Raw genomic sequence first — 27,633 nt, 5'->3', positions numbered from 1 at the left:
ATTTGTGTGAAAACAACATTTCAACATTCTCAACAACTCTCTTTACAGAAGCAGAAGCAATGCATGCTGAGAACTAGAAATCTGCTGTAATACATTGAATTTGAGTTCTGCTTAAGATTAAGCAATTGTTGGGTTCATTCAGTATAACTTTTTGTTAAGTGGAACAAACTTAGTTGAGTAAAATTAACTAATTTAATTTAATAAAATACATTGTAATCCATGGGACTAGAGACCGGTGAGTGGTGCAGGTGTCGCTCCTCTTCAACCTACTCTACCTGCCTTCGTTCAGTTCCCACAGCTCTCGGCCCCGTCCCACTCATCACAGACTGGTTTTGTGGTCCAGGGTCACATTTTCTAAGAGAAGGACATGAGGTCTACTGTTAATCCAGTTTGTTTCATGACAATTTAATTAGCACGTTTCTATTTATATCCTATAATTAAACATTGACATGATAAACCCAGAGCAGCTCTTGTGCAGAATTTTATTTACACAGAACCAAAGTTGTAATTTTTTTTAAACCTTCAGGAATTTCTTTCAGAAAGTGCACATCTAGATTATTAGGTTAAAGAATCACTCATTCATCATTGATGTATTTAAATGATGCAATGCTAACCAAATAATTCAAATATTTTCTGATGAAAAAACAGAAAGCTTAAAGGGATAATTATCTTTTAGATTAAATTATGGTATGTTTTAGCTTACCTCAAGGGCATCCAAGATGTAGGTGTCTTTGTTTCTGCAGTAGTTTCCATTTTTATATTTTTAGGTCGAATCGTTCTGGTCTGTCACTCATATAATGCAGGTCTATGGTCACCTCAAAGAGTATGCACAGAGAAGTCCAAATTAAACAATTCCCCATCGTAAGTACACATTGATGGCCTAAGACACAAAACAAGCGGTTTGTGTGAGAAAACGAACAGTATTTATATCGTTTTTACCTCTTGTACACATCCAAGTGATCTGAGGGCGCTCACGCTTCCTGGTGTGTGACGTGTGCGCACGTTCTGGCTTAGTCTGCGCAAGTGCCGGAAAGTGCCGGGAGTGATCTCTGTTGCATGTGTTCGTCACTAAACATATTTAGACGTACAAGAAATCACAAATGGAAGAATTTTGTTTTTTTGCATCATGCCCAATAAGGACAAATGTGTAATCACTGTATCGATGACCCAGTTTATCCACTTTGGTTCATCAAATTCTATGAAGTAACACTGAAAAAGCACATAGTGTTGAACAGCAGATACGATACGGATGTCTTTTATTAACCCCAACATACATTTGTCAGTTAGAAAAGTATGAGATACACATTTCAAGTTACTTCCATGTCTTATCTTGTGCAAACACTAGATGGTGACAAAGGCCATTTAAAACAATGTTTGAAAACAAAATCCTTAATGCAGAATCAACATAAGAAGAGCAATAATAATAATAATAATAATAATAATAATAATAATAGCATTTAAAAACTATAAGTTGATTGATTTTTGTCGAATTTATTGATTACCAGCTTCATATAAACTGGATGTTGAGGCATAAACATCATACATTTCTACAATTCAACAAAAATATAACCAATATTTACAATTATTGTATTAAAAATACAAAAAAAAAAAAAAGAAAGGCAAAAAAACAAAACAACAAATACATACTCCACCAATTGTCTTTGTAAAAGACGTACAGGTAAAAGTAGTCAAAAAAGAGATAATATTCACCAGCTAAATGTACACGTCTCACTAAACATCACATATCGAACAGAGTAGCAGAACAGCTACCTACTACTATTTACCTTGTTGTATTTATGCTTCTACAATTTGTGCAACTTATTTTGAAAAACAAGTGACTTATTTTGGCTTGCCAAAACGTGAACGTGAAGGTGAACAACTGTATCCGCAACCATTACAAAAAAAAAAAAAAAAAAAAAAAAAAGTTGTGTGGGAGCCAAAAACCTACAAACGAACAAACAAACGAACGAACAAACAAACAAAGCAACTAGAGAAAGCAACATTGAAGTAGTGATGTTACAGGGTACAGTGGAAAACACTGCAAACTTTTTTCTTCTTCAGTCTATCGTTTCTAACTATACTGATCAATGTGATCAGCTTAACCCAGTGATTAAAATGAAAGAATAAAAGTGACGTGCTCCCATCGGTTCAGTTCTGCTCTGACTGGTGGACTCCGGGTGGGTTTGTGTAAAAGCACATATCAGTTCAGTTCCTGTGAATGATTGTGAAAGCTGTTGTGCAGCAGTGGTAGTTAGTTCAAGGCCCGCTTCAGGAGAAACATGCATGACTTGATCCACCGTAAAGAAAAAATAACACAGAAGCCACCATCTTTCACACACCGCCTTAATAGTTTCACAGAATGAGAGGAAGAAAGTAGCACCCGAATAAAACGTCCCCATTTGCTTGAGTCGCCTGCAGTTCTCACTTTAACCAATAGAGGGCTTGAAGTTGTGCCACAACAAATGCTTTTGAAGCTGGAGAGGCACTGAACTGATAAAACCACCTGCGTCATATCAAAGATGAGCATGTACACTTCCTCTTCATCACTAAAAGCTTCTTGCAGCAGAACTGATTCACTTTTATGGACTTTGTCTCTTCGATTACCAACAGATGTAAATTTATGTAATTTCATGTTTTTTTTATGAGGCCTTTGACCAAACTTGATGTTTTCTTACAGCTCTCAAACCCACTGCAGCTTAAAAAAAAACAATAAAATCACTCACTAAGGCTTCACTTAGCATCATTTCCTCTCACAAAGCGCCTTCCGTATTAAATCGGTGTGCTACGTATGTCAGGAGTCAAAGTGAACTCCATTTGTAGTCATCCAGCAGAAGAGATGTCCTTCAAGTGGTGCTCCTGCAAATATAATACTGCTATATTGAACCACACAGATATGCGTGTTTTCGTGAGGACTGAAGGGAAAAGGAGTGGAGTTAAGTTATAGTCAAGCCTTCTGTGGCACCCAAACTGCATGTCCAGAATCCAGTGGCTGAAATGTTGATTGTGTGGATCATTTTACCCCTTAAAAACAGTTAAAAAGTGCTGAGGGGAACTACTAACGTGCATGTGTCCTTTAAGCAGAAGGAAATGTTTAAAGATAACCGTTAACAGTAGTTTTTTGTGTGTGTGAGTGTTTGTGTGTGTGTATGAATGTTAAAGCGCTTCGTTCGAGTTTCAGTTCAGTACATTTTTCCATTCTCCAAAGTGCCAAATAAGTTATTTTTTTGCACACCTTCTTTCTTCACAGTATTTCTTAGCATGCAGGGCGTTAAACCCCCCATGATGCATTAAGGCAGGGCAGGGAGATGAATTCATCATTGAGGAGGGAGAGAGGCAGTGCCGTCAAAATGTAGACTGGATGGTCTGTCTGTCGGACCCGTGAATGCCCCATATGGGCCATCAGTTAATGCAGCAGTGCAGCCAGTGTCGCCCCCTTTTCAAACAGCAGACACCTGTTCATCCTCTGGAGGAAGAAAAGAGAATCTCTGTGAGCATCACGAATATAATCACCTAAACACACAGGCTCTGATCCAAACCCGAGTGATATGTGAAAGTGAACTGTTACTGATACTCTGTATATCTCATTGCTCATAGTCTCAGCAGAAACGGCCTTTGGCATCACAAACCTTTGCAGCATTTTCAGTAAGCAGATGCAAGTGCAGTTTTGTGCATATTACATTTTGGAAGTAAAAGAAAATTGGAATAAAGTCTTATCCCAGCAAGCAGTTGTCACTGTTTGGAACCAAATAATGCAATGCTACATTTAAAAAAAAAAAAAAAAAAATTACCATCATGGCAGGTAGACTGGAACTGGGGCTGTGTGAAAATAGTATCCTAAATGAAATGGTCACTGATACGAAATGTTTCATATGCAGCAACTTGTTACTCACATCACTAACAAGTGACTAACCATAACTGTTAAACAATAGAACTATATAAAATTCTGTTTTAGATGCCATAGTTTGGAGCGAAGCGTTGATTCTATATGTGTTTTGCGCCTATATGTATGTATGTATGTATATATATCGAGAGAGAGAGAGAGAGAGAGAGAATTTAGATTATAAATATTTATTTTTAATAATAGTTGTAATAGTTGCATATGAGTCCCTTGTCCTGGGTGTGAAAAGATGGATCTTAAAATCATAGTTGGAAATGGTTCAGATCATTTGTGGGACCTGAAGGTTTTTTCTGAAGAACAGCAGGCAGTTTTACTGTTCAGGACAAACAAGGGACTCATGAACAACTATAAAGTATAAAGAATCAAACATCTTTTATGTGAAATATCTTGTTCATATACTAAACAATAACATGCATTTTGCATGATCCCTCTTATTTTGGTAAAATAATAAACATTTTGGAGATTCTGCAAGGTGTATGTAAACTTTTGACTTCAACTGTATTTAAATCTAAATATAAATTTACTATATAATATATACACTACATTAAAAAACAAAACACAATAAGCAAGGCAGCGTAGTTGTTGTATTTTTGACGCCTTAAAAATGCTGCCTAGGGTAGGAAATGCACTCGGGTTTGGAACAAAGTCACAGGCTTACCGCTAAATATAATAAGGAATAAAATATGCTCTGGCCTTACCGTACCACAGACAAACATGACAAGACAAGAAAGACTACTTCTGTGAACATTAATAAAATGACAATTCCCCAAGTCAGGAACTATGTGCTGATAAGTACTAACGCTATTTTACCTGCTACCTGACAACACAAACACAACTTCAGGCTCTATCAGGTGTTCAAGCATTTATGATGGCAGATCTAGTGATTTTCCTGTGAGCACTGATGGGTGAGAGCCAATACACACTGCAGAGCAGGGAGCAATGACTGGGATGTTGCCACGTCGACGGGGGGCAGGCTGTCTCTGTGGCGGCACATGCACTGTGTGAGATGCGTTGGTGGTTGGTGATGGCGGGCAGGTGAAGGAGCTGTCCTCCTGGCATGCAGAGACCATGACTGGTGTACGTGAGTGTGCGTGGAGTGTGTGAGTGTGGAAGTAACTGGAGTTTGGGATGTTTTACCTTCCTGTTGGGGTGGTGTATGTAACTCATGGCCTGGGGGGAACTGCTGTGTGTGGACCTCTCCTCCTTTGAGCTCTGAGTTTGGGAGACAAGCACTCACCCTCCTCTTCCACCTCCTCTGGCTCCTCCTCGTCTCGGCCACGGGGGTCCAGCGAATGGGTGGGTTTTCCCGCAGCTGGGGGGTGGTGGGAGTCGGGGGAATGTGTGACAAGACGGGAGCGCTGCAAGGCGGTGGTGTAGTCTGGTGGTCTCCTGCCCGAGTGAGCCGTACCCTCAGTTACGTCTGTGATACTCAGTGCCGTGTAGCCGGGCGGTGTGGGAGGAGGATCCCGGTAACGACCGTCCTTCCGTGCTGAGGAAGTAGACGGACACCAAAGATCCGTTTAATATCCGTAACACTTCTCACACAAGTGGACGGACACATGCAAACATGCACTAGATCAGGAAGGATCACTTGTAGGTAGTTTGTTGTGTTATTCCACCTTGAAGTGTTCGTTTCTACTCTATGGTTCATTTTCAAATGTTAGTTAAATCGTTGTGAATGTGTTTTTCATGCAAGAATCATGACTTCAACATTTGAAAAGTGTAAACACAGCAGATAGGTTAGGAAATATAACTTGGTGTAGTTACTCTTAAAGGGATAGTTCACCCAAAATTCTAAATTCTGTCATTAATTACTCACCCTTACATCATTCTAAACCCAAAAGAACTTAGTTCATCTTCGTAACACAAATTACAATATTTTTGAGGAAATCAGAGAGCTTTTTTGACACTCCATAGACAGCAAGGTTACCACCACTGTCAAGATACAGAAACATAGTGAGGACATTGTTAAAATAGTCCATGTGACATCAGTGGTTCAAACTTAATTTTATGTACTTACGAGAACACTTGTTGGTGTGCAAAAAAAAAATGACAAATATGTCTTTATTCAGCAATTTCTTCTTTCACGGGACTGTCCACCGCCATTAACGAGATTACCATGCGTGTGCATTCCTTTGCATGTAAACAAGGCGCAGTGTTCTATGTCAACAGCATCACTTGCATATGCCTTGCTGTCTAGGCATGGCCAGAAAGCTCTCGGATTTCATCAAAAATATCTTTCTTTGTGTTCAGAAGATGAAAAAGGTCTTCGAATTCGAAACAACATCAGGGTGAGTAATTGATGCAACATTTTCATTTAAAAGTGTTACCCCAAAATCAAAATCTTTACCCAACTTTTGAGTACTAAGCACCAGACAGTTTGATGTCCAACCTCACATGATCACCAAAAAGTATCATAAGGCGAAACTTTCAGTAAATAACAGCTTAATAACAAAATGTTCCTCAATGAAAAGTATTGTACGTTTTTTTTGCCTATTATGAAACTAGCAGAAATGGTAACTTTTAAATGATGCTTAATGAAAAAGCTATTTGATGCTTCTAATTTTTGAGTTACCGTTTTCGGACTATAAGTCGCACCTGAGTAGAAGTCCAAAAATACGTCAAGATGAGGAAAAAAACATATATAAGTCACACTGGACTATAAGTTGCATTTATTTAGAATCAAGAACCAAGAGAAAACATTACAGTCTTCAGCCCTGAGCGCTCTCTCGCAGCTGTAGACCGCAATGTTTTCTCTTGGTTCATTTCTCTTGGTTCATGTCAAATTAATTTTGATAAATAAGTCGCACCTGACTATAAGTCGCAGGACCAGCCATACTATGAAAAAAAGTGTGAATTATAGTCTGGAAAATATGGTATATGTAAAAAATAAGAGAATATATTGCAATCGATCAATATGAGGTTAAGTAAATATCAAAATAATCATTTTTGGGTGAACTATCCCTTGGTTAATGTGGCGACTCTTACTGATCACAGCTTTGGTGTTGCCTGCAGTGATGGGTGAGGGGCGTCGACTATGCTGTCTGGACTCTTCTGAACCAGTGGAGGTGATGCTGCTGGTCTCTGGGTCTGTGGTCACATCCCTCCCTCCTCTCCGCTTGATGGTGCCTGTGTCTCCCTCAGAGTCCTCACCCCAACATGCCACAGAGGACGAAGAGGAGCAGGCAGACGCCCAGCTTCCTCTGCTTCCCCAAAGCCCTGCACCCTCTGCAAGTGCCTCCCAGCTACGCCCCTGCTGCATGGTCTGAATGTTGTCATGGGAGCCGCTGGAACATGAGGTCCAGCTGCCACGACCAGAATCAGCAGCATCGAGAGACACCCGGTCACCTTGGTCCTGGGTAAGCTCCTCTGAACTGGGGGAAGACAGCACAGTGGCGCCCGCATACAGACCCCGGCAGTCCTGCATTGATGAGTAGGACCTGAAAGAAGAAAGGGTAGAAGAATCCAGAAGGGTTTAATTTTTACTCTGCATTGGCAGGACTAGGCCATGATGGTAAACAATGGTACTGTAACTTAATATAGACTTGCTATTTGTTTAATAGAATGCTTTATTTTTGAGTGCCCCGTTTAAAAAAAAAATGGTTTCATATTTCTCAAGAAACCTATAATCATTCTAATGTACTCTGACTATCTGCTTTTAAACACAAGAATGTGTATTATGTTAGTACATATTCGACTGGGGTCAGATGAGCCCAAAACCAACATAACTGACCCAGGGCGTCTTTAGACCAAATAACTGACTAGTGATTTAGGCAACAATACAACTAGTTGAAAGTTGTAAGTTGAAGGTAATGAGAAGTGCTTACCCCAAGCTGTACTGGTCGGGATCAGCAGTAGCCCTGCGTTCTAGCCGGTGGCTACTGCCATGAGCCTCCCCAGCTATTACTCCATATCGATGCCTGCGGTCATCTGGTCCCATATCCAGGGAGGAGGTGCTCACCAGACTGGAGCGTGAGGAGATCTCACTGTGGCCAGAGTCCGACAGGTAGTCACCTGCTCTTCCATAACCTGGCACATGAGTACACAGAATGACATGATCAGAAAATGGTTTGGCCTTAATACAGAGCCCTGCAGTACCCCATTCTATAATTGCCACTTTCTACCTAAAATATTTTGTTCCAGAATATATGGAGCTACTTTGCTGCCAACCAACTATTGTAGAGTTACTTTCGACTTCTGAATAAAACAGAAATATATTTATAACAAATTTGTTTTTGTTTTTTTGTTTTTACTGAACTTGTCACAGTGCATTATGGAATGCCTTGACTTTGAAGGATTAAAATGCAGTCTTAAAATGCAGCATACAAGATTTTGGAACAGAGCTATTGAATATCTGTGAGATATTATGTCAGTGCTCACACTGTATGCCTGCATCTACTTATGGATGATAAGCCTTATTGTTTACATCATGATTAAATTGACAATACAATAATAAGTGCAATAAATAAGAGGTTGTATCCAGGGTTTCAGAGGTTCAACTCGAAACAATAGAGTCACCCCTTTCTTAGATTAGCTAATCAAAACCAGGCAGTTGCTTCAGTAACACACACACACACACACACACACACACACACACACACACACACACACACACACACACACACACACACACACACACACACACACACACACACACACAGCTACTAGCTTGCCTCTGCCAGCTACAACAGGAGCAAAACACTGTCTAGACTTGGTGAGAGAGTTCACCCAAATGTCAGCACTTCTGATATTTAGAAATGTATAAAATAATTTGTGGAACCTCCAACTAACAATGTAAAACAAAACACAAAAATAACATTTAATATTAATACTAAAGGGTTTAATCAAGGGATGGAAATATATAACTGTAAACAAGAAATACTATGAAAGCAACCAATACCACAAAGGGATGAAATGTTTTGGGTTCTGTAAATGTATATACTTTTTTTTTTTAATCAGATAAATCTGCCCCTTGTTGAACATAAGACTTAAAAAAAATTCCAAAACCTTACCAACCCCAAGTTTTTGAATGGTGATATACTCTAAATGATGTTTGAGTGGGCAGCTCACTAAATCTTGAGACACAGCAATAATGATGCTTGTGTGAACTCTCTCAGCTTTAATCTGCATCCAGGACCTGTTACCTGTTGGTGATTTTCTACAAGAGGAGGAAAACCCCTTCATACTGTGGCTTCTTATAGATGCAATGGCTGAATACAGGGTAAAACACGTGAATGATGAGAGACAGAAATGTTATGTGATGCAAATGTAAAAGTAGATATGGAAAGTGGAGCTTTGTATCTTTACATCGTGTGTACACTGGACGCCAGCGGCGCGGCAGAATACTATAGAACCAATATAGATCAGTGTATAGAACTCATTATAATCAGTGCTGTCGTCTACACCGAACATGGCACGACAAATCCCAGAAAGAAAACTGCTGCTACATTATATTTATGACATATTGACACAAAATGGTCTTTTTGTCGCGTCTAGTGTAGACGGACTTTAGCAGTTGGTGTAGACACTAACCAGTGTTACAGTAATGAAAAAAGAGACAAGCAGTGTTCTAAAATGTTTTGGAAAAAACACATGTAAACCTTGTCAGGATATTTCATTTCCCAAGTGTGATATTTTTACCACTAGATGGCAGTCTCAACACATAAAATCAGCCATGAAAACATGTTGGCACTAGGGGGCGCTAGATAACAGAGCAGCTGTCTGACAATATAGTTCACTTCATGCTAAGGCTCTGATTCCACCCTTTACTGATAAGTTAATTTTAGAGAGCAAATCGAGTGTGCAAAGAACAGAGGTTGGAGAAACATTTAAATGTGCCCCAGTGAGTGTGTCTTCGGAGTATGCTTACCTTTCTTAGGTGAGCTGTGAGGAGAAGTAGGAGGAGATGACAGTTGTGAGGAATTGTTGGACACATTATCCTCTGTCTGTTTCCTGTGTCTCTCTCCTGCCTCCTCTGAAAGGGACAGTATCTTCTTCAGAGACTGTGGTGAGCTTGTGCCTGTGAAAATACAGTAAGATCCTTATGAGCACCAGTAACATATAATGTAGTAGCTGATCATGTTTATGCTAAATCAATGTGGTGATCTTACCAAATGGTGGCAAGTCTTTGACTGGCACTTTCTTGCGTGATGGGTAAAGGGCTACGGCAGGCACTTGAAGCCCCTGGTTGGCTTTCTGAAGCTGCTGGCGCTGGTGAGCGGCGGCCCGTGCAACTACAGGCGATGTGTCGGGTCTTTTCCTGTCCCCGGAACTCTTCGGCACTGTGATGATATATACAAGACAAATACATATTCAACTAAACATATTCAACTAAACATGTGGGTGCTTGCATGCTACTCACATGTGTTGACTGAAGGCTCACACTGAATTGAGAGTGTCTGCAAGCTCTCCTCATTCGTTTCAAGGGTGAGGTTGGACAGGTATTGTTTGACCTTGCGTGCCATCTGTGCATCCTCATACAGCTTCTTGGCATTGAGGAAGGAACTCCGTCTGACCCGCTTCTTGTGCCCGCCCGTCTGGGTTACATCCAGGACGGCCGCATTGGCACTCCCCTGGCTGAGTGACCTAAACGCACACAAATATTATCGTTAAAGATGAGGGCTGACTTTAAAAGTGGGTAGTGTGCTGATGCAGGATTGGTTGCATTTTTTTTTGACATGCAGTAAGTTGCATTCCTTGCAGCTTCCAAACATTCCATGCATTTAAAATCTCAGCCAATCAGGCAGTTAAATAAAAACTGGATGTTAAATAAAACAACAGAAGTAGAGTGCTTAAACTTTGCATGAGTTTTGGGATAAAATAACAGATCATTTTTGTATGCTATTATTTTTGGTCATGTTTTTTCTTTAACTATAGTTTTTTTTAACCATTTATTTTATGTTTAAAGGTGAACTGTGCATAGTAGGTTTATAAAATCTTACACAAGGTTATGTTTGAATTTACACATACCATTAATCACAATTTTTTAATATAAAGAAAAAAAAACAGCAAATACTTAAAAAGCGTGCAACTATTGTAAGTAGTTCAGCTGGAAGGGGCACGTTAAATCACTTTTGCTAAAAATGGATCATGGGGTATCAAATGAATAAATGAGCAGGAACCAAACAACTGTAAATAAATTCATGCACACTAGAGGGGTCATGTTTGTGAAACATTAAAAAATCTATGGTAATTATACAACAGAAACATTGGGATGTATTTTAGAATGAGGTGAGTGTTTTCAATGACCCTGATTAGCAAAAGTGATGGCGGTCAAATGCTTGGATGGGATCCGTCAGAGCAGAAGCATTCTCAAATGAACCAGAAAAATACAAATAATGGATGGTGAGGAGCCAGCCCAAATTAAAGGAAGGGGGACACGTGAGGTCAAAGGTGAGAGTTCACCATACTTACCCTAAACTCCTCCATTTCTTCTTCCTATAAGGGAGAGCCATGAATAGTGAAGCGTGGGGCAGAGAGGGTGGACATAGAGAGAAATGGGGGAGAGAGATAGCCCATGAGAGAAAGAGAGGGAGACACACTTAGATGAGGAGAAACAGACCAAGGGTACCAAGGTAAGGTGCACCAGAGACCAAAAGAGAGACACTAACTTATCTGATAATAATGCAGACAGAGAGTAACATACAAAATGGTTTAACTGTCTTGTACGTAAACATTACTTCAACATATCAAAAAACCTTCGGAAAAGGCCTGTGTGTAGAAGCGTGTGGTGAGAGCTGTACACATCGCAGTGAGTGGGCACTAAAAGCTACTCAGTGGTGCGAAGAGTCAAGCCAGAAAGAAGGGCAAAGAAGTCATTGTAGCAGTCAGAACAGAAAGGCACTCGCCTGGTTCTGAACATCAGAGCAGGGTCCATGTTTACAGCTGCCATTCGGCCTACATGTCTGATCTCTTTAGCAATCATCCGCAGTTTCTCAAAGTTCACCAAACCGTCCACCTTCGAGTCATTTCCTAGGGTGGACAATAAAGAAAAGGCTCATATCATATATTTATATATATATATATATATATTTTTTTTTTTGTCATGATCATATTTCACACTCTCAAAATGGACAGTTTTTGCAACGGTGCCTTAAAGGCACAAACCTTGCATTAAATGCACCGCATAAACAGTTAAGGTCCTTGCACATGGAGTCAGAAATATTTGTATGTGTTTTTTTATATCGTCAACCTAAACATTTGTCACGAACAGGAACCTTGCACACTGAGTCCAATGCATATGCGTTGCTAAAAAATTAGCAAAACAATACAAAATGAAGTCTTCTTAAGGTGAGGATGATTTGGTTGTCCTCTCTCTTCTTAAAATAGAAAAAGAAAGGAAATATTGGATCCATCCAATCCTGAGATATAGGGATTATCACTAGTGATTCAAAGTTTACTTCAGGATGTCAGTGGCTCAGTTGGATGCTCTCCCAGTGATTCTAGAGCCATGTATTAAAAAGAAGCCCACCAATTTCTGTGAACTCAGTGTGCAAGGATCTTTACAGAGCTTTGTGCTGCCAGATGAAATTAATCAACTTGTCAATCACCATTCTGGATTTTGGTTTTTGCTTGTACAGTGCAATGGCCTAGAAGATTAAACAGAAAAGATCCTAGTCTGAAACAAATTTAGGAAGGCAATGCAGAGTTGTAAGTGCTACACATAAATGTGGATGGTTAGGGACTTTTGAGACTGTTTAAAAAAAAAAAAAAAAAAAAAAAAAATTATATATATATATATATATATATATATATATATATATATATATATATATATATATATATATATATATATATATATATATATTTTAATGTTATTACCAAAAACTAGACAGTTCAATAATAAACAAACACATATATGTCATCACCTACTGTTGTCTTACCTTCATGCAGGAAGGTGAGATCCTTCTTGATTACAGGGAACAGTGGGATGATGGGTGGCTGCAGGTTCTGGCTGTTCAGAAGATTCCGGTACTTTGCCATATTCCTGGAAGGATCAAATAGATCTTGAAGATCACTAAACAGCTTCTCATATTTGCTGGGCAATTTCTCCCATGTGCCTCTCAGTCTGGACACCGGTGCCAAGTTCAGACCACTGGAAAAGACACAAAATGTCATTGTTAATTGGGACTCCAAAAAAATTTAACACACTTAAGAGGTCTTCAATTTAACCCTTAATTTTTTTTGCCTCTTAAAATGAAGCCTCTTTCTACCTGATGATGGCAAACATGGAGTTGAAGTTCTTGCACTCGCGGCAATGCAGTGCGATCTTTATGAAGTGCTTGATGATCTTCATGCGTTTGAGCTGGTTGGGCTCACGGACCACCTCTGTGGCAACCCAGAAGGTCTCCCGATTGATAGCATCCTCAAAGAGCTTGAGGCTGGGGGGTCCGGTTAGGCGAGTTTTCAGCTTGAACAGGTCATCAATATACTCTGTGGGCTCGATGGCACAGAACAGCTCAAATGCGCGCATGGACAGCTGGGTCGCCACTTCCACCGTGCTAAGCTGCAGCAGGCTAATATGGCTCTCCCTTAGCAGTTCCTGGGCATCTTCATCCGAGCACAGTGTCTCTGTCTCCATGTTGCTTTTCAGGTAGTACCTACATGTTAAACGAGAGGTCAACGGATATTCTGTGCGATCTGACACCATTATACTACAGAAAATTGAACAAAATGGCCACAAGGGCTCTAAGGCAGCACCTGCCACTCAGCTGGATCCTGTCAGCCAGTTTGGAGAGTTGCTCTGGGAGTCGCCGCTGCTTGATGACACCCTCAGGAGTGACTGACACTTCACACAACGAATATGCTTCAGGAGCAGCGGTCAAGGCAAACTCTCGGATGGCCTGAGCTACGACTTCTTTTGCTGTGGTGTCCTTCCCAATCATGATGTACCGACTTTGCTGGTCTGCCTTGAACACTCTCAATACCTGGTCTGACATGTCTAAAGAACATAGGAATGGCTTAAACCCACATACTTAACCCTTTTATTAACCAACACCCAATAATATAGTCTTCATCTAGGTGGAAACCACTTATGCGTTACCCATTTTACACCACATCTGAACTGTCACTTTCACACTTACTATGTTTAAGTCAGAATCTGAATTACAGTTTTGGACAATCAATGTAATTAATTTGCCTTTATTTATGTAAACATATTTATGTATCTCTAAATCATCACTTAAACCTACTGACTTTAACATTAAACTATTAACAGGAGCTTTTTGCACATTTTTGATTGCACAGGTCAATCAATCTCTTGCTGCAACAAAACCTCTAGTGTGAAAGCAACATTCATTTGAACAACATTCATTTAACGAATGAATTTTGATGAACCCCACCAAATGCAGTGTTTATAAATTAAGGGTTGATTGAGTACCAATTCGTTCTACATAAATTGAGATGGCAAAATCAATGTCAGAGCAGAGAAGTGCCCTGAAGAAGATTGTGATTAGGAAAATGAAAGTAGTTGAGGAACCTCTAAGAGGATAAGATCAAATACTTACTTATAGGGACTGCTTCTGAAAGAGGACATTCAGGACAGCATAAGCATCTTATTAAATATGCATGTACTGAGAATAAACTTCTGTGAAATGTTCATTAGATGCCCTAAAGGTGAGCGCACAGTAAGACATTGCAATAATATTTTTAAACTATTCATTTAAAGATCTCAGCTGAGCTTTACTGACTCAACGTCTGTTCTCTCGTATAAAGGCTTTCTAACCTAGTAGAAAAAAAATTATTGGATCAAATGATTATTGGCTTACCCAATCACTGAGAAAATGAAAGAATTGATAAAAATGATGTTCACCCCTTAAGACCAGCTTAAAGCCACAGCCTAACCTTAACCCCTAAAGCTAACCCTAGCATGAGAGTGGATGATTAGACTGTTGTTTCAGAACCAGCATCTATGTTAATGCAGTAAAATGTCTTACTTTGCTAAACCAGATTAAGTGTCTTACCAGGCTGGTTGTTGAAGTCGAGTATGCGATGGTGTGACTGCAGCAGGTCAGGGTTGCTTGATGAAAGGTTTCCACTTACAGGAAGGGCAGGAGGGATCTGCTTTGACTGCTTTAGCCCCACAATACTGTCATCCTGTGACTGTCCCACACCAACATCACTGTGTACAAACCAGAAGAGTTATACACCACAGGGAACCAAATCACGAAGAGAGCTTTAATGCATCAAGCTCAGCTTACTTGTAAGGTTTGGGTGGAAGAATACTGGTCAGTGTTTTGTCAAAGATCTTCTTCAGCTTGTTTCTGCCACCTACGGTGTTGGCCTTGGCTTTCTTACTAGCTTTCTCAAGGCCCATGACCTGCTCCACATCCACAGCCAGGTCAGGGATGGAGTAGCGGCTGGCTTTCTTAATGTCCCCAATTTTGGGGATGTGAGGTGCCCCGTTCTTCCTGTCTGGCTCCTCCTCCTGTTCTAGCTCCTGGTCCTGGTCAGGCCTGGCCAGTAGCTCCTTAAACACTAAGAGCAGGGAACACAGCACAGAGACAATGAGTTTGACAATGCCATGTGACATTTTCAAGCAACAAACAGCCTTACAAAATGAACTACAGATACACTGTCCCTTACTGAAGATGAAAGAGCTGACTGGCAATTTGTGTTGGGTCTAAATAACAGTCTGTGCAGCTGTGGTTATTTCAGCCAGTGTAGCTTACCTAAGAGATTGGTTTTCACAGTAATGGACAGGTGCGTGTTGTTTTTGAGAATCTCGTTGGCTTTGGATAACGGCACATTTTCGAAGTTTTGTCCATTGACCTCTAGTAACTGGGAAAAAAAGATGGAAATCCAAAATCTCAATAAACATTGCAGCTGGAACAGCTGATAAATATACTTAAAACACAATGTTTTATTTCAGTACTTTCAGAACATTTTGTGTTTTTTCAGAACAACAATGAACATTTTACTTCATTACATTATCTCAGTGAGGTAAAGTATGCTGAGTTAATGTGACTTTGCTCTTAAAGTAATAGCAGCCAAATAACCTAATAACCCAGCTGCTATGATGTCTATTAATCAAAGAACAATAGAAAAAGTAGGAAATCAATAACATAATGAAATTATTAGCAATATGGGCACTATCTTCTCTAATACTGATCTAAAATTGATGGTAACATATAATTATTGTGGTTAATAGTGTTCACCATCTGTTTGATTACATGACATTAACTAACTGCTTGATTTTTACCGTACATTTCTGCCATATGGACAACAACTTGAGACAGTCACTGCTGATAATTGATTACTAAATATAATGTAAAAACTTTAATTTTCTACAAAGCTGCTTTGCAATGATTTGGATCATGAAAAGCGGTACACAAATAAACTCGAATGGAATATCTGTAGCTTTAAGGATTCATCTATATTTACTTTAGTCCCTTTAGCCATAAAAAAAAAAAATTAACATTAAAAATATACTGTCTTTATGTTGTTTCTACATTAATTTGAAGATTGAATGTGAAATTATTTCAATCTAAAAATGTATTTAAAAACTATGATGCTAGGCAGGATTAATCCTGATTAATTGCAGAAAAAAAGTGTAATTAAATAGTAATTTTTTTTGATTGATTGACAGCACTAATATATAGACAGACAGACAGATAGACAGATATTCATTGTCAAAGCTGTCAAATGTTGCAACGGGAACCACCACATCTGTTAATTGGCTGTCAATAATCTCAAAACAGCCAAGTATCAGATGATTAGTATTCTAAACAATCACAATCCTCAAGTGGTTCATGGGGAGGGGGGAAAGATAGCTTTATAAGCCAAGTACCACAGTGAGTGAAGAGCAAAAGGAAACAGAGTGTCATACTCTATTCATCTAAAATCACATTTTCCGCTTATGTGAAGGAGGGAAGACATGGCGTGGCAGACATATTTAGACCACCGAACAAGTTCACAGGCTAAGATGTGTGAGCTTTTATCTTTGAACAACAAACTGAATAAAAAACAATATCATAAGATGAGGTTTTTGCTCTTCTTCCTTATGATTTCAGGCGGTATGCTCTCAGTGCTGTGACTAACCGCTTTCGCCGCTTGACAACAGCAATTACAAATGCTTTCACACAATGTTTCCCACTTCCAATCCCACAACTATTACTGCTGATAATGCCACAGCAAGTTGCTATTACAGTGTCAGTTTAACAAATACAACTATTTCTGTAGCCTTCTTCAGACTGTGCACGTTGCTGGTGTGACATTACCTGATCTCCTCGTTTAAGGCCGGCCTCTGCAGCTTTGCTGCCTGGCTCCACGCTGTCAATGAAAATGCGAAAGCCCTTCTCTGAACCCCCCAGCAGGGTGAAAGACAGGGGTGCTTCCCTCGAGGGTTTGGTCAGGGTCACCACCCGCAGCTTAGCTTTGGCAGCACATGCTATGTTTAACAGTCTTAGGTGCCCACACATTTTCTGGTTCAAAGAGAGGCATTACATGAGATTTTTGAGGTCAACTCACAAGATATCTAAGGTTTTATTGCAGACAACTGACCTCTCTGTCCAGATTGTACTCAAACTCCTCAAGAAAATGAGTCATTGCAGAGTCACCCTCAAAGTCGTTGAAGTGATTGTTCACCCACAGCAAGACTACCCGTGTAACCTGATGAAATATAATGTTACCAGTCATTCACCTCATTGAGCACTGATCGACTTAAAAGATTGCATAAGAGTGTTTATGTACCTTGTCCCTGAGGCTGGAGTCATGAAACCACTCCAACAGTTTCTTGCCTACCACCATGGGGCTTGGCAGGAAGGTGCGGTAGGTAAGCAGGAAGTCCTCGATGTAGGTGGGGTCCACCACTGAGTGCTCTTCTACAAGGTGCATGGTAAGACGCTCTGGTGTGCCCTGAAAAAGTGCATTTTTAATCCAATTTCATTGCTGTTGGCCAATTTTCCATGAACTCCAATCATCAAGATACTGGACTCTTGAAATGCATTTGATATTCAGTCCATATATGGCTTTACTATGCTAAGCATATTTCCATGTTTAGAAATCAATAAACGGCTATGTTCAATGCTTCTGTGTAAATCAGGGCAAATGTCACATCAATCGAGAGTGCGAGTCAATGTTTCCTATTGAACACAGTTTTTGCAGTGTGGCCCATCTCATTGGATTCAATTCAGAACGCAAACTCACTCGAAACAATATTTATTTTGGCCAAAGTGCCACAAAATAGAGTTGCAATTTATTATTAAATCTCGATGTGAGCTATCTGAGAAATTATTTATGTAAAAATGACAATTGTCTAGTTGGGAAGTGTATTTTCTGCAAACTGGTCTCATGATAAAAACGTACCTCTGGGATCTTTTTGAAAATTGCAAATACGTACCGCCATGTACTTTCCGTGACAAATTCGATGTGAAATGTCCACTGGGTGGCGCTAAAATAGTTTTTCCCCAGAAGAGATGAACGTGCATATGGTACATTTTATGTGACGTTGCTTTTGTAGGTATCATCACAGTTTTGATTGTCTGTTTAGTGACGTTTTAAAATATCAAACCATCTGCACTACACCTAAACCAACCTGGTGTTACGAACTTAAGTGAATGTAATGTCAAAACGATATCATATCTTTTAGCTCTTTTATAGTGAGTCATGTTTTTGACGGGATTCGTAACCAAGGATTCCGCATCCTAAGTCCAATTAAGTGCTTGCTAAGCTACTGAGCAAGTTAGTAACATCCGGAAAGTGAAACATATGGAGCTGTAATCATAGCTCATGCTCAGGTGCTAACTGTTTATCGCCTCTAGTGTTCATTTCAGTTGGAAACTGCAGTGATATGTACTTATTGGTAGGTATTTCACATCTTGCTAAAAAGTTCCCAGAGGTACACTTTCATCATGAGACATTTCTGAACATTTCTTTACCTATGGGTGTGAGAAACACAATACTTGTCACACTCGGTCTGAGTTGGGTTCTTACTTTGATGACAATGTGCCCTTTCCTGGTGCCTGTGCGGTCTAGCTCACGGTGTTCCTTCACCATCACAATCTCACCCTCCTCTTCCACCTTCTGCATGTTTTTCTCCACTTGGTTAAGGATACAGCAGTATTCTTGCTGTGCTATGCAAACAAACTGACAGAGAGGAAATGAGAGCAAAAGTGAGCAAGCAGACACAAACCTAGAGGTAAAAGAAAATCACTTTTAAGATGCAGCAGTATTTTCAAATTATTTCCCCATGATAATTACACCAGCACACTGAAACAGAGACAAGATTTCATTATTGCTAAATTTTCACTAATCACCCCTATTATTCTCATGCTTAATGAATGGGCAGGACCACATCACTTCTGCACTAAATGAGACATTGCAAACAGCTAAAACAGGTTGGGCAAAGATAGGAGACAATCTTCTCCCTTTTTTATTTTGATCAAAAATGCATAGAAGAAAATAAAGCCTTACATAATTTGCATTGAGATATTATTTGCATCACAAATACATATACATTTAATGCAAAAATATTTATATTGCTATTAAAACTATAATTTCTCAAGTTCAATTAGAGAGACTATTTATTTTACAGAAAATGTTATGATGCAAATGATTATTTTGTATGTATATATATATATATTTTTTTTTGAGGGATATAGATTTTATATTTTTATTTGACACATTATAAGATAGTTTTGCCAAACTATATTCTTCACACTTCTGATAATCGCAGAATGCAATGTCACAATACAAAAACAGGCAACATTTTCTTTAGAGAATGAAACTATACAATCATATATAATGTGAAAATCTTTTTTTTTTTGGGCAGAAAATGTGATTTGTTGGCAGATTCTGGAAGGTTGACTCACCTGGCAGTCATCCACCTTGGTCTTCATCACCCCTTTCATGTACTCTTTCTCCATGGTGGGGGACACACCGAAGCTGTTGCCCATGCACAGGATTTCCGTCCGGCCATCTGGGTGCGTCACCTCCACTGAGCCGTTCAGAATCACAGACCACGAGTCCAGCTACAACAAAGGTACAATGAGAGTAAGACAAAGGAGGACATGCTGTTTATTTTAAATAATGCATTACAATTTAAATCAGAGTCAGTTTGTATTATAAACCTTTGTGGTGAAATACAAAACTTGTGCACAAAGGACCTAACTGCTGGTTTTTTTTTTTTTTTTTTTGAGCTTTTGTAACATGTCATCACATTGAACTGTACAAGCTTCAAGCTCTGTCCTGCTTTCAATTATATGGACGCATTAGGGGGGAAAATGGCTCTTTTTGGCATGTCAATACTGAAGTAAGGAGATAAGTGATCCCCGCTGTACCGCGGGCATCTTGTAATCTCAAGGTGCTGAATGCTGGCATCCATTCAGGTTTAACAGTGCAGAAGCTGAATGGCTGATATGCTGTGATGAAAAGAAGGAATGGGATGGCAGTATGTGTAAGCAAAGCCACAGAATCAAGATTAGCATGAGACTGAAGTGAAAGCTGGTGAAAATTTAAAGGTGAAAGACATAACTTCAAAAAAGAGACAGGATTAGGGTTAAATAAATATCTAAAATGGGATTAGTGTAAACAGCTAGACTAACAGCTATCGATGTAGAAAAAATACACTGTATGTACTATATATCCTATATGTGATAGGTCAAACCATATAAGTTAAAGGTTAAACTGTGGCTTCATATAAAGGTTAATGCTGCTGGCTCATGTCTTGGTAAGTCTGACCGACCTCTTCGCCATCATTAAGGACGACTGTGCCGGCCCGTTCCACCACAGCGAACACCATGACAGCACAAAGCTCCCTCCTGACAGACATGGTCATGTTGGCAAAGGCCGGTAGCTGGTGCATGAACTCCAACAGTTGCTCTGAAGAAACAGGGTGAGAAACAAGAAGTTTAGGTCACATTTAAGACTAAGTGAGATGCATGAGTCTTTGAAAGTCTTTCATTGATATTTGTTCTCTCTATCAGATGTTCTTCCCACCTGGAGAACGGAAAAACATTCTTTCCATGGCTATAAAAATAACAGCAACCAAGCATCAAATGCATTATTAATACAAAGCTATTTCTGAGAACCAGCTAATCCTGCTATGCAATATACAGGACATATCATACATGACAAAATCCATTTGCACAGTAACCAAGAATGAAACAGGATATCATTTCTTCCATTATGGACACTTCCCAGGGGGTTTTATTAAAACAAATAGTTATTATTATTATTATTATTATTATTATTATTATTATTATTATTATTACTATTATTATTATTATTTTTTTTTTGTCTTTGTCCAAATCCACATTTATATTTGTATTTATATTTATATTATTTTATTCAACCAGATGCTAAATATTCAACATTGAAATTTAAAGTGAAAATATTATTGAATTTCACAACTTAAATTTGGAAAAAGTAAAACAAATAGTATATATCACAATTTATCATTTTTAGCCAAATTACAACTTTCCCTCTATTGTTTTCATTGAGATCAAATTCAAGACATGCAATGTGGAAAGAAAACCTGAGAAATAATCAATAAAATGCCATTTTCACCACATGATGTTATTAAATACAATACATCATTTGCGATGTGGCTGAAATGAAAGGAATACTGACAGAAAAATAACAATTCTACTCTGTATATGTACATAAACGCTGTTGGAAAATGACAGCAGGCAAATTAAATAAACTAGTGAGCATGTGAAAAGTGTTTCAATAATAATAAAGTCCAGAGGGCCAAAATAGCTCAAATAGAATCAATTTCTATATATATGGCAAGTTTGCCTTACTCTTTTTGCATGTGTGCTGACCCTTTTGATGAATAGAACATGGTACATTTAACCTCTTGTATCCATTTATTGCAATGTAATCATTATTTTACAATCAATATGATTTACTGGAACCGGCCAGCAAGTTAATAGTTTTTCTTTCCATGCTCGACAGGCCAACCAAATCAAGTATTTGGCTTCAGCTAGTGTGACAGGGCTGCCCAAAGCCCGGAGTGGTTGAGTTTATATGGAGGAGAGTGAAGACAAGAGAGTTTGGATTTTGTTCCCTGCCCGTGGCCTGTCTGGGTGCTCGGTGACCTGTGCTTAGCACGGCACTACTGAAGCGTAGCTGTGGATGTGGCTCAGCCAATCAAATTTTAATGTGCTCCGAGAGACTCGGCTGAGAGGGTGACCTAGAAAAAAAACAACACGTCTCCCCCTCATGCTTTCCTTTTGTAGTCTCCCCAACCTTTTGTTGCCTTGCTTTCCTGGTAAATAATTTCATCGCTTTCGAGAATCTCCTCTTTCTTCCTCAAGCAAACTCTGGTGTTTGAAACATGTTCTAGCGTGACGGGTTAAGCTAACCGCTCACCTATGTCATCATCCGTTCGGTCCATGGGGTCTTTCTCCAGGCAGTCTCGGACAATGTCTCGACTCATGAGGGGATCGGAGGCACGTTCGATATCTTCCTCATCGTCATCCTCCTCGGAGTCAACGGCTGTTTCGGGCAGGCCACTGAGGTCCATGTCGCAGGGCTCACTCTCGGTGGCCTGTGGGTCAGAAACCTTTGTTCAGTCAATCATAGAAAGGCATTTCGGATACTTTTTTAGTTTTAGATTTGCACATCGCTGTGGTGTTTCTAAATTAATAGCATGAACCCTGGAGCTGATCACAGACTTAAAATCTAACATGTTTCAGAAGCTAGTAGCAAAAAAAGACAAAATTATCAATACTACAAGATTCAAGGCTAAAGAAACCAGTATGATTTTCCATTAACTCCAAATTAAAAAGAAAATGGAAGCAGAGCACATGACTGGAAAACCAAAACAAACCAACGAAACATATTAAAATACGCTGGTGAAAATACAACCAAACTCTCACCCAGCACTGCGACATGGCCCAACTTGACAAGGTAGGCAACCAAAGAAACAGCCATCCCATTGTGTACACCACATTTTCCCATCACAACCAACCCTTAGTCGCTCTCACCTGGCTGAGGAGTCCCAGCGATGCTCTCTTCCTCCCTGAAACAGCCCACAATGATGCCTTGACCAAATGCTTGCAGAAGCTGGGTCCCAGCCGCATCTTTAGAGCTTAGGCTTCCAGCTACTTTTAATTTTTCAGCCCCTCGATCTGGGCTCACACAAACGAATGTCATTTCGACTTAAATGACCTGTATTACTCATCAAATATTCAGACGGTGCTGAAAGCAGCCACTCAGAGTGCGAACTGGGCGGAGCGATGTGAGGCTGGACTCTTTTTTTTAGGGTGGGGACAGGGGAGTGGGGGAGGATGGTCATGTGGAAGGTGGCAAAATCCACTAATATAAAACAAGAGGGCTATCCATCACATAAGGAATCCTCTTAAAGAGGTCTAAACTACCTGTGAGAATGGATCACCGAAAAATATTTGTACATTTTTTTATTTATTATAAAATCATGTTTTAATTTGTTATTCACTAAAATCTTGGGAAGGGAGTCTAATTCTTGAATTATTTTTTTAAAATCCCATCTGATTCAATTCACAAAACCAGCCTGAACAATTGATTTAATAATTGGACTGATCTAGTTCTCAATGTGAATTCAATGACTCACTGTTCTGGGGTCTCATTTATAAAACTCTCTGTAGATTTCATCCTAAAAGTGTATGTATGCACGAAAGCTAGATTTTGCATATGCACAAAAGTTTTCAGATTTATAAAACCATGAGTACTCCAGAACCTGTTCAAAAATCCCTCTATAAATCCCATTCAGGAGAAGATTGTGTAGACGTGCACCTTCCACCCAGACTTATCCACAAAATCACCATATATGGAGCTTACAACACCTTGTTTTACTATACATAACCTCATCTGTATATCATATTCATGCATATCCCCATCCACGTGACACCATATTTAACACTGTTAAATACAAGACATTAAGGAAATATGAGATATGGCCTATAAATGGCATTTTTACCATACACACTTTTTATTGCTAAAAATCATCCAGTATCCTTTATGTTTTATAATATATAAAAATAAAAATCCATAAAAACAAAACGGTTTAAAATAGTTCTCAGATAAATATTTTATTATATTTCTAAATTCGTATAATTTTTGTTAACTTTTGTGTAATTACTTTATTTTCAGTGTAATGTAAATGTAAATATTTAATGTAAATGTGTATATCGAATGAAACAGATTTTAAAATCTTTACTTGCTTCATTTCCTACTAAAAAGAGTGTGTACGCATGGTCTAGAATGTCCGCAACGTGAGTACATATTTATGCCAAGTTTATTTTTTTATAAATTCCGATATGTGCATGGAAAATTGTGTACGCGTACGCTATTTTATGTGTACGGAAAATTTATAAAGAGACCCCTGGTCACAGCAGTTAACAGCTCACTAAAAGTTATTAACAAATTAATTGAAAGAAAATAGCTTACATTTTGAACTGTTCCTCAGAAGAAAAAAAAAAAAAGAAAAAAAAAAAAAACCTCCATAAAATATGCTGCACACATCTGAATATTTGGCTTGAAATGTTCTGGAACAGTGTTGTAAATACAACTTAACCACTGATTTCTAGTTGTGTCCTCTTGTGTCTCTACAACATGGCATCAGCAGCAACAGCGAGTTTAGACAAGGCGATTTAGGGGGGCATGGACGAGTCTAAACTTTTATTAAGAATATCTCTGTGGGTTTGAGACTTTAGTCTTTGCAACTTTAGGGATCTTATTTATTCACGAACAGCTTGTAACGCTACAAAGAGAAAGGAAAACTTGAAATCACATCATATGACCCCCAAGAAAGTCATGCAGGTTTGGAACAACTAGTGAATGAAGAAATAATTTCTATTTTGGGTTAACTGTTCCTTTAAGGACATAAATCCTGCTGAAAACCTCCAAGCCTGATAAGACCATGGCACCCATCTGTCCCAGAGATCAGACTGGAGTTAAAATATGAACACAGGTCTATGAGCAGTTCTTTTAAAACTAGAATTATAGACAATCTCAAATGCCGCAGGAAACCCCAGTATTCCCTGCTCTCAAATATGAATTATATATGCATTCCCAAAGCAGCAAGTCACTGGACCATGACAACTGAAATCTATGAGCTTAAACAACAGCGATCCTGTTGAGGAAATGTATCAATGACTGTTGATTAATGCGGTTTCAAGATCTTAAAATCAATACACTAAGCAATCACCCATTACCTGAACCTTTTGGGATTTACATTACATCACTTTTTTTATCCAGACACTGTTAAGCTGATGACTCACTCCAGATCATTAAGTCTCAGGCAGATAGGCTGGAAGAAACCAAGCATCACGCTCGGGTCAAATCTTGACAACATGCAAAAACATGCAAAAAGTTTCACTGATGTACTTTGACAAGAATCAAACACCACCAATGATGCAGGCAGAGTCGAGCCAGCTTCCCTTATGAAAACCATTTAACAGCTAATCAGTGTAGACAAACACAGGGGCTGTTAATACATTCTAGCCGATGAAGGAACTGATTTATCTTTCAAATTGCCATGTCTGGTGCGATCTATAGCACTGTTTGGGTGGCTAAGAGGAGCGTGAAGGGAACATTAATTTTTTAGCAGGGCTATTCTTGGATCAATGCTTTCAAGTCTCCCTGAAGAACCTGTATCATTATTTATTCAATTGTTTAAAAAAAGTGACTGCTTTGACAGCCACATTGAGGATATGGCCATTACTCTAAACAAAAAACACCAAAAGATACCCACATACAGTGGGGTCCAAAAGTGAGACCACTAGTGCTACTAAATGCACTTTTTTTCCATTAAAACTTTAAGATTAACTTGCAGTAATATTTTACTTGATTACGGTTTTTAATTTATTTTTGAACAAATGAACAAGTCACAAGAGCCTGTGCAGGACTCTAGTCCAACGGGTGACCCCGCAAATTTTTCTGAAACAGGTGAAAAATATCCAACTGTGATGGATACGGGTGCGGGTCGGGCGGACACAGGGGAAACACGGGTCTAAACACGGGTTCAAAACAGTCACATGCAAACGTAAAAATAGGCCTAAGTTCAACTTTTAAAAAATCACTACCGCGCGAATGGCTGCATGAGTCATTAGTTAACAGACGTAAAAGATCAGCCAGCTGTTTTTTTTCTCTTTGTTTTTGTTTTCCGTTTATATATACATACAGAATCTGAATTAAAATGTGTTTGATTTAAGCCTATTTCAAAATTTGTGTCATAAAATTATATCGCGCATACAGCTCAACTAACGCGATAGTTATAAAGGTGTTTAAACAACAATACACTTCCACTTGCATGTATTTGACAATCGGAATATCAGATATTTCATTCCATAGCTAACACATTTGTGAATATTGGCCTAATCTAGGCTATCCAGCATTGTTGTTGTTTTTTTTAATTGCTTCTAAAAATGACTTTGTGCAGCTCATTCACATGTGCGCTCTGGTGCAGATCTGCCTCTTGCGATGCTCAGCTGTGAACGATTTAAAAAAGGGTGCGTTCGACTTAAAGCACAACCTTACCTCAGACGGTGGTATGATTCGCTCTTTTGTTGTTCCGTTTTCTTTCAGGATCAAAAATACAACAAATGAAAGCATTTATCTGTATTTCCGACTGATGAGAACTATGCATATACATTCATAAATCAGTCAATTTTGTATTTTATTATGAGTTATTTTATTCTAATGTGATCAGTACCAAAGATAATGTGATGGACCAAAGAGCACGTATTTCGACATTTGTAGTAGAACCGTGAAATATAAATTCAATATATCGAAACGTCTGTTTATATACTCCATTAATAAAGGAGTCCAGACATTGGAAAAATATCAGTCCACATGCGTTTCATATTTAATATGAGGGAAATAGACCTGCATGCAGGCGTGACACAAAAAATATTTAACTTTTAGGTAGCAAAATATTTTTTAATAATTCAGTTAATTCAAGTCAATTACACTAAGGTCATTTCATTGTCTGCTATATATTTGCTTCTTATTTATTAAATACGGGCAATTGATTGATAAAACATTGATCAAAATTGAAATAAAAAGTATAAAAAATTAATATCTTTTAAAAAGAGTTTTCCATAAATAACTTCTGTATGACCTGGCAATAAAATTCGAAAAAAGTGTGTCTAATGCTTAACTGATTCGATTTCGGGTACGGGTCGGGTGTCGGTTCTATTTTAAGCGGGTCGGGTCGGATGCGAATTTTAAGTAGTGCTGCTGTCGAAAAACGGGTCGGATGCGGTTTTAAGCACTGCGGGTACAGGTGGGTGCGGATTTACAAAATCGGACCCGTACAGCTATGTAGCCTGTGCATTGCAGTTATTTTTACCCCATGGGTATGGGATGATCTTTTTTCTGTTTACGTCTTATTGGTTTTAGTAATAGGCAATATGATATATATTTCATAGCCCTAACCATAACCCTAACTGTATTGAAAATATAAACTGTATTAAAAACAATAATTAAAAATTAACCATTCTAAAATTAAATAATATAATTATATACAGCAGTTAATTAGCTTAACTTTAAGCAGAAACATGAATCAAATAATGTGCATCTTGTGCATCAACAAATGCAATCAAAATTTAGATTTAAAACCATCCCATTTATATAGACAACATTTCATGTAGTCTGCTCTTGTTTTACAAGCTGTGGATCGGAGGGAGAGTTGCAGAGAATTGTAGTAAAGCGAGGTGTAGAGCAGGGAGATCACAACCTTTTTTCCCCGAGGACACTGTCCAGCTGTTAATAAGCCATTAACAGATGGCCATAAGTCCAGGATCACGGAC

The 27,633-nt window shown here is 38.8% G+C and overlaps 1 protein-coding gene across 12 annotated transcripts in view; it reads right to left on the bottom strand.

Annotated features, from left to right (window-relative positions):
* Nucleotides 1-1,471: 1,471 nt before the first annotated feature.
* Nucleotides 1,472-27,633, bottom strand: part of LOC113114031 (rap guanine nucleotide exchange factor 2-like) — a 106,825-nt gene continuing 80,663 nt past the window's right edge. For 6 of the 12 annotated variants that reach the window (XM_026280717.1, XM_026280721.1, XM_026280719.1 and 3 more), the window contains 23 exons: nucleotides 22,211-22,388; nucleotides 20,580-20,716; nucleotides 19,708-19,866; nucleotides 18,830-18,982; nucleotides 17,588-17,752; nucleotides 17,399-17,506; nucleotides 17,116-17,319; nucleotides 15,568-15,676; nucleotides 15,097-15,373; nucleotides 14,860-15,017; nucleotides 14,404-14,418; nucleotides 13,598-13,838; nucleotides 13,111-13,497; nucleotides 12,781-12,992; nucleotides 11,746-11,869; nucleotides 11,312-11,335; nucleotides 10,260-10,483; nucleotides 10,009-10,179; nucleotides 9,768-9,917; nucleotides 7,726-7,927; nucleotides 6,887-7,338; nucleotides 5,036-5,387; nucleotides 1,472-3,463 (listed from right to left, as the gene is read on the bottom strand). In XM_026280717.1, the coding sequence (XP_026136502.1) occupies nucleotides 5,062-5,387; nucleotides 6,887-7,338; nucleotides 7,726-7,927; nucleotides 9,768-9,917; nucleotides 10,009-10,179; nucleotides 10,260-10,483; nucleotides 11,312-11,335; nucleotides 11,746-11,869; nucleotides 12,781-12,992; nucleotides 13,111-13,497; nucleotides 13,598-13,838; nucleotides 14,404-14,418; nucleotides 14,860-15,017; nucleotides 15,097-15,373; nucleotides 15,568-15,676; nucleotides 17,116-17,319; nucleotides 17,399-17,506; nucleotides 17,588-17,752; nucleotides 18,830-18,982; nucleotides 19,708-19,866; nucleotides 20,580-20,716; nucleotides 22,211-22,388 (4,176 nt within the window). In that variant the 3' untranslated portion in view covers nucleotides 1,472-3,463; nucleotides 5,036-5,061. The remainder of the gene's footprint in view (nucleotides 3,464-5,035; nucleotides 5,388-6,886; nucleotides 7,339-7,725; nucleotides 7,928-9,767; nucleotides 9,918-10,008; nucleotides 10,180-10,259; nucleotides 10,484-11,311; nucleotides 11,336-11,745; nucleotides 11,870-12,780; nucleotides 12,993-13,110; nucleotides 13,498-13,597; nucleotides 13,839-14,403; nucleotides 14,419-14,859; nucleotides 15,018-15,096; nucleotides 15,374-15,567; nucleotides 15,677-17,115; nucleotides 17,320-17,398; nucleotides 17,507-17,587; nucleotides 17,753-18,829; nucleotides 18,983-19,707; nucleotides 19,867-20,579; nucleotides 20,717-22,210; nucleotides 22,389-27,633) is intronic. The other 6 variants (XM_026280718.1, XM_026280726.1, XM_026280723.1 and 3 more) reach the window with 4 other exon arrangements.

The sequence above is a fragment of the Carassius auratus genome, chromosome 14 (assembly GCF_003368295.1).
Source record: "Carassius auratus strain Wakin chromosome 14, ASM336829v1, whole genome shotgun sequence".
NCBI lineage: Eukaryota > Metazoa > Chordata > Actinopteri > Cypriniformes > Cyprinidae > Carassius > Carassius auratus.
The sequence above is the reverse complement of the archived record's forward strand: the minus strand, read 5'-3'. Positions and strand labels throughout refer to the sequence as shown.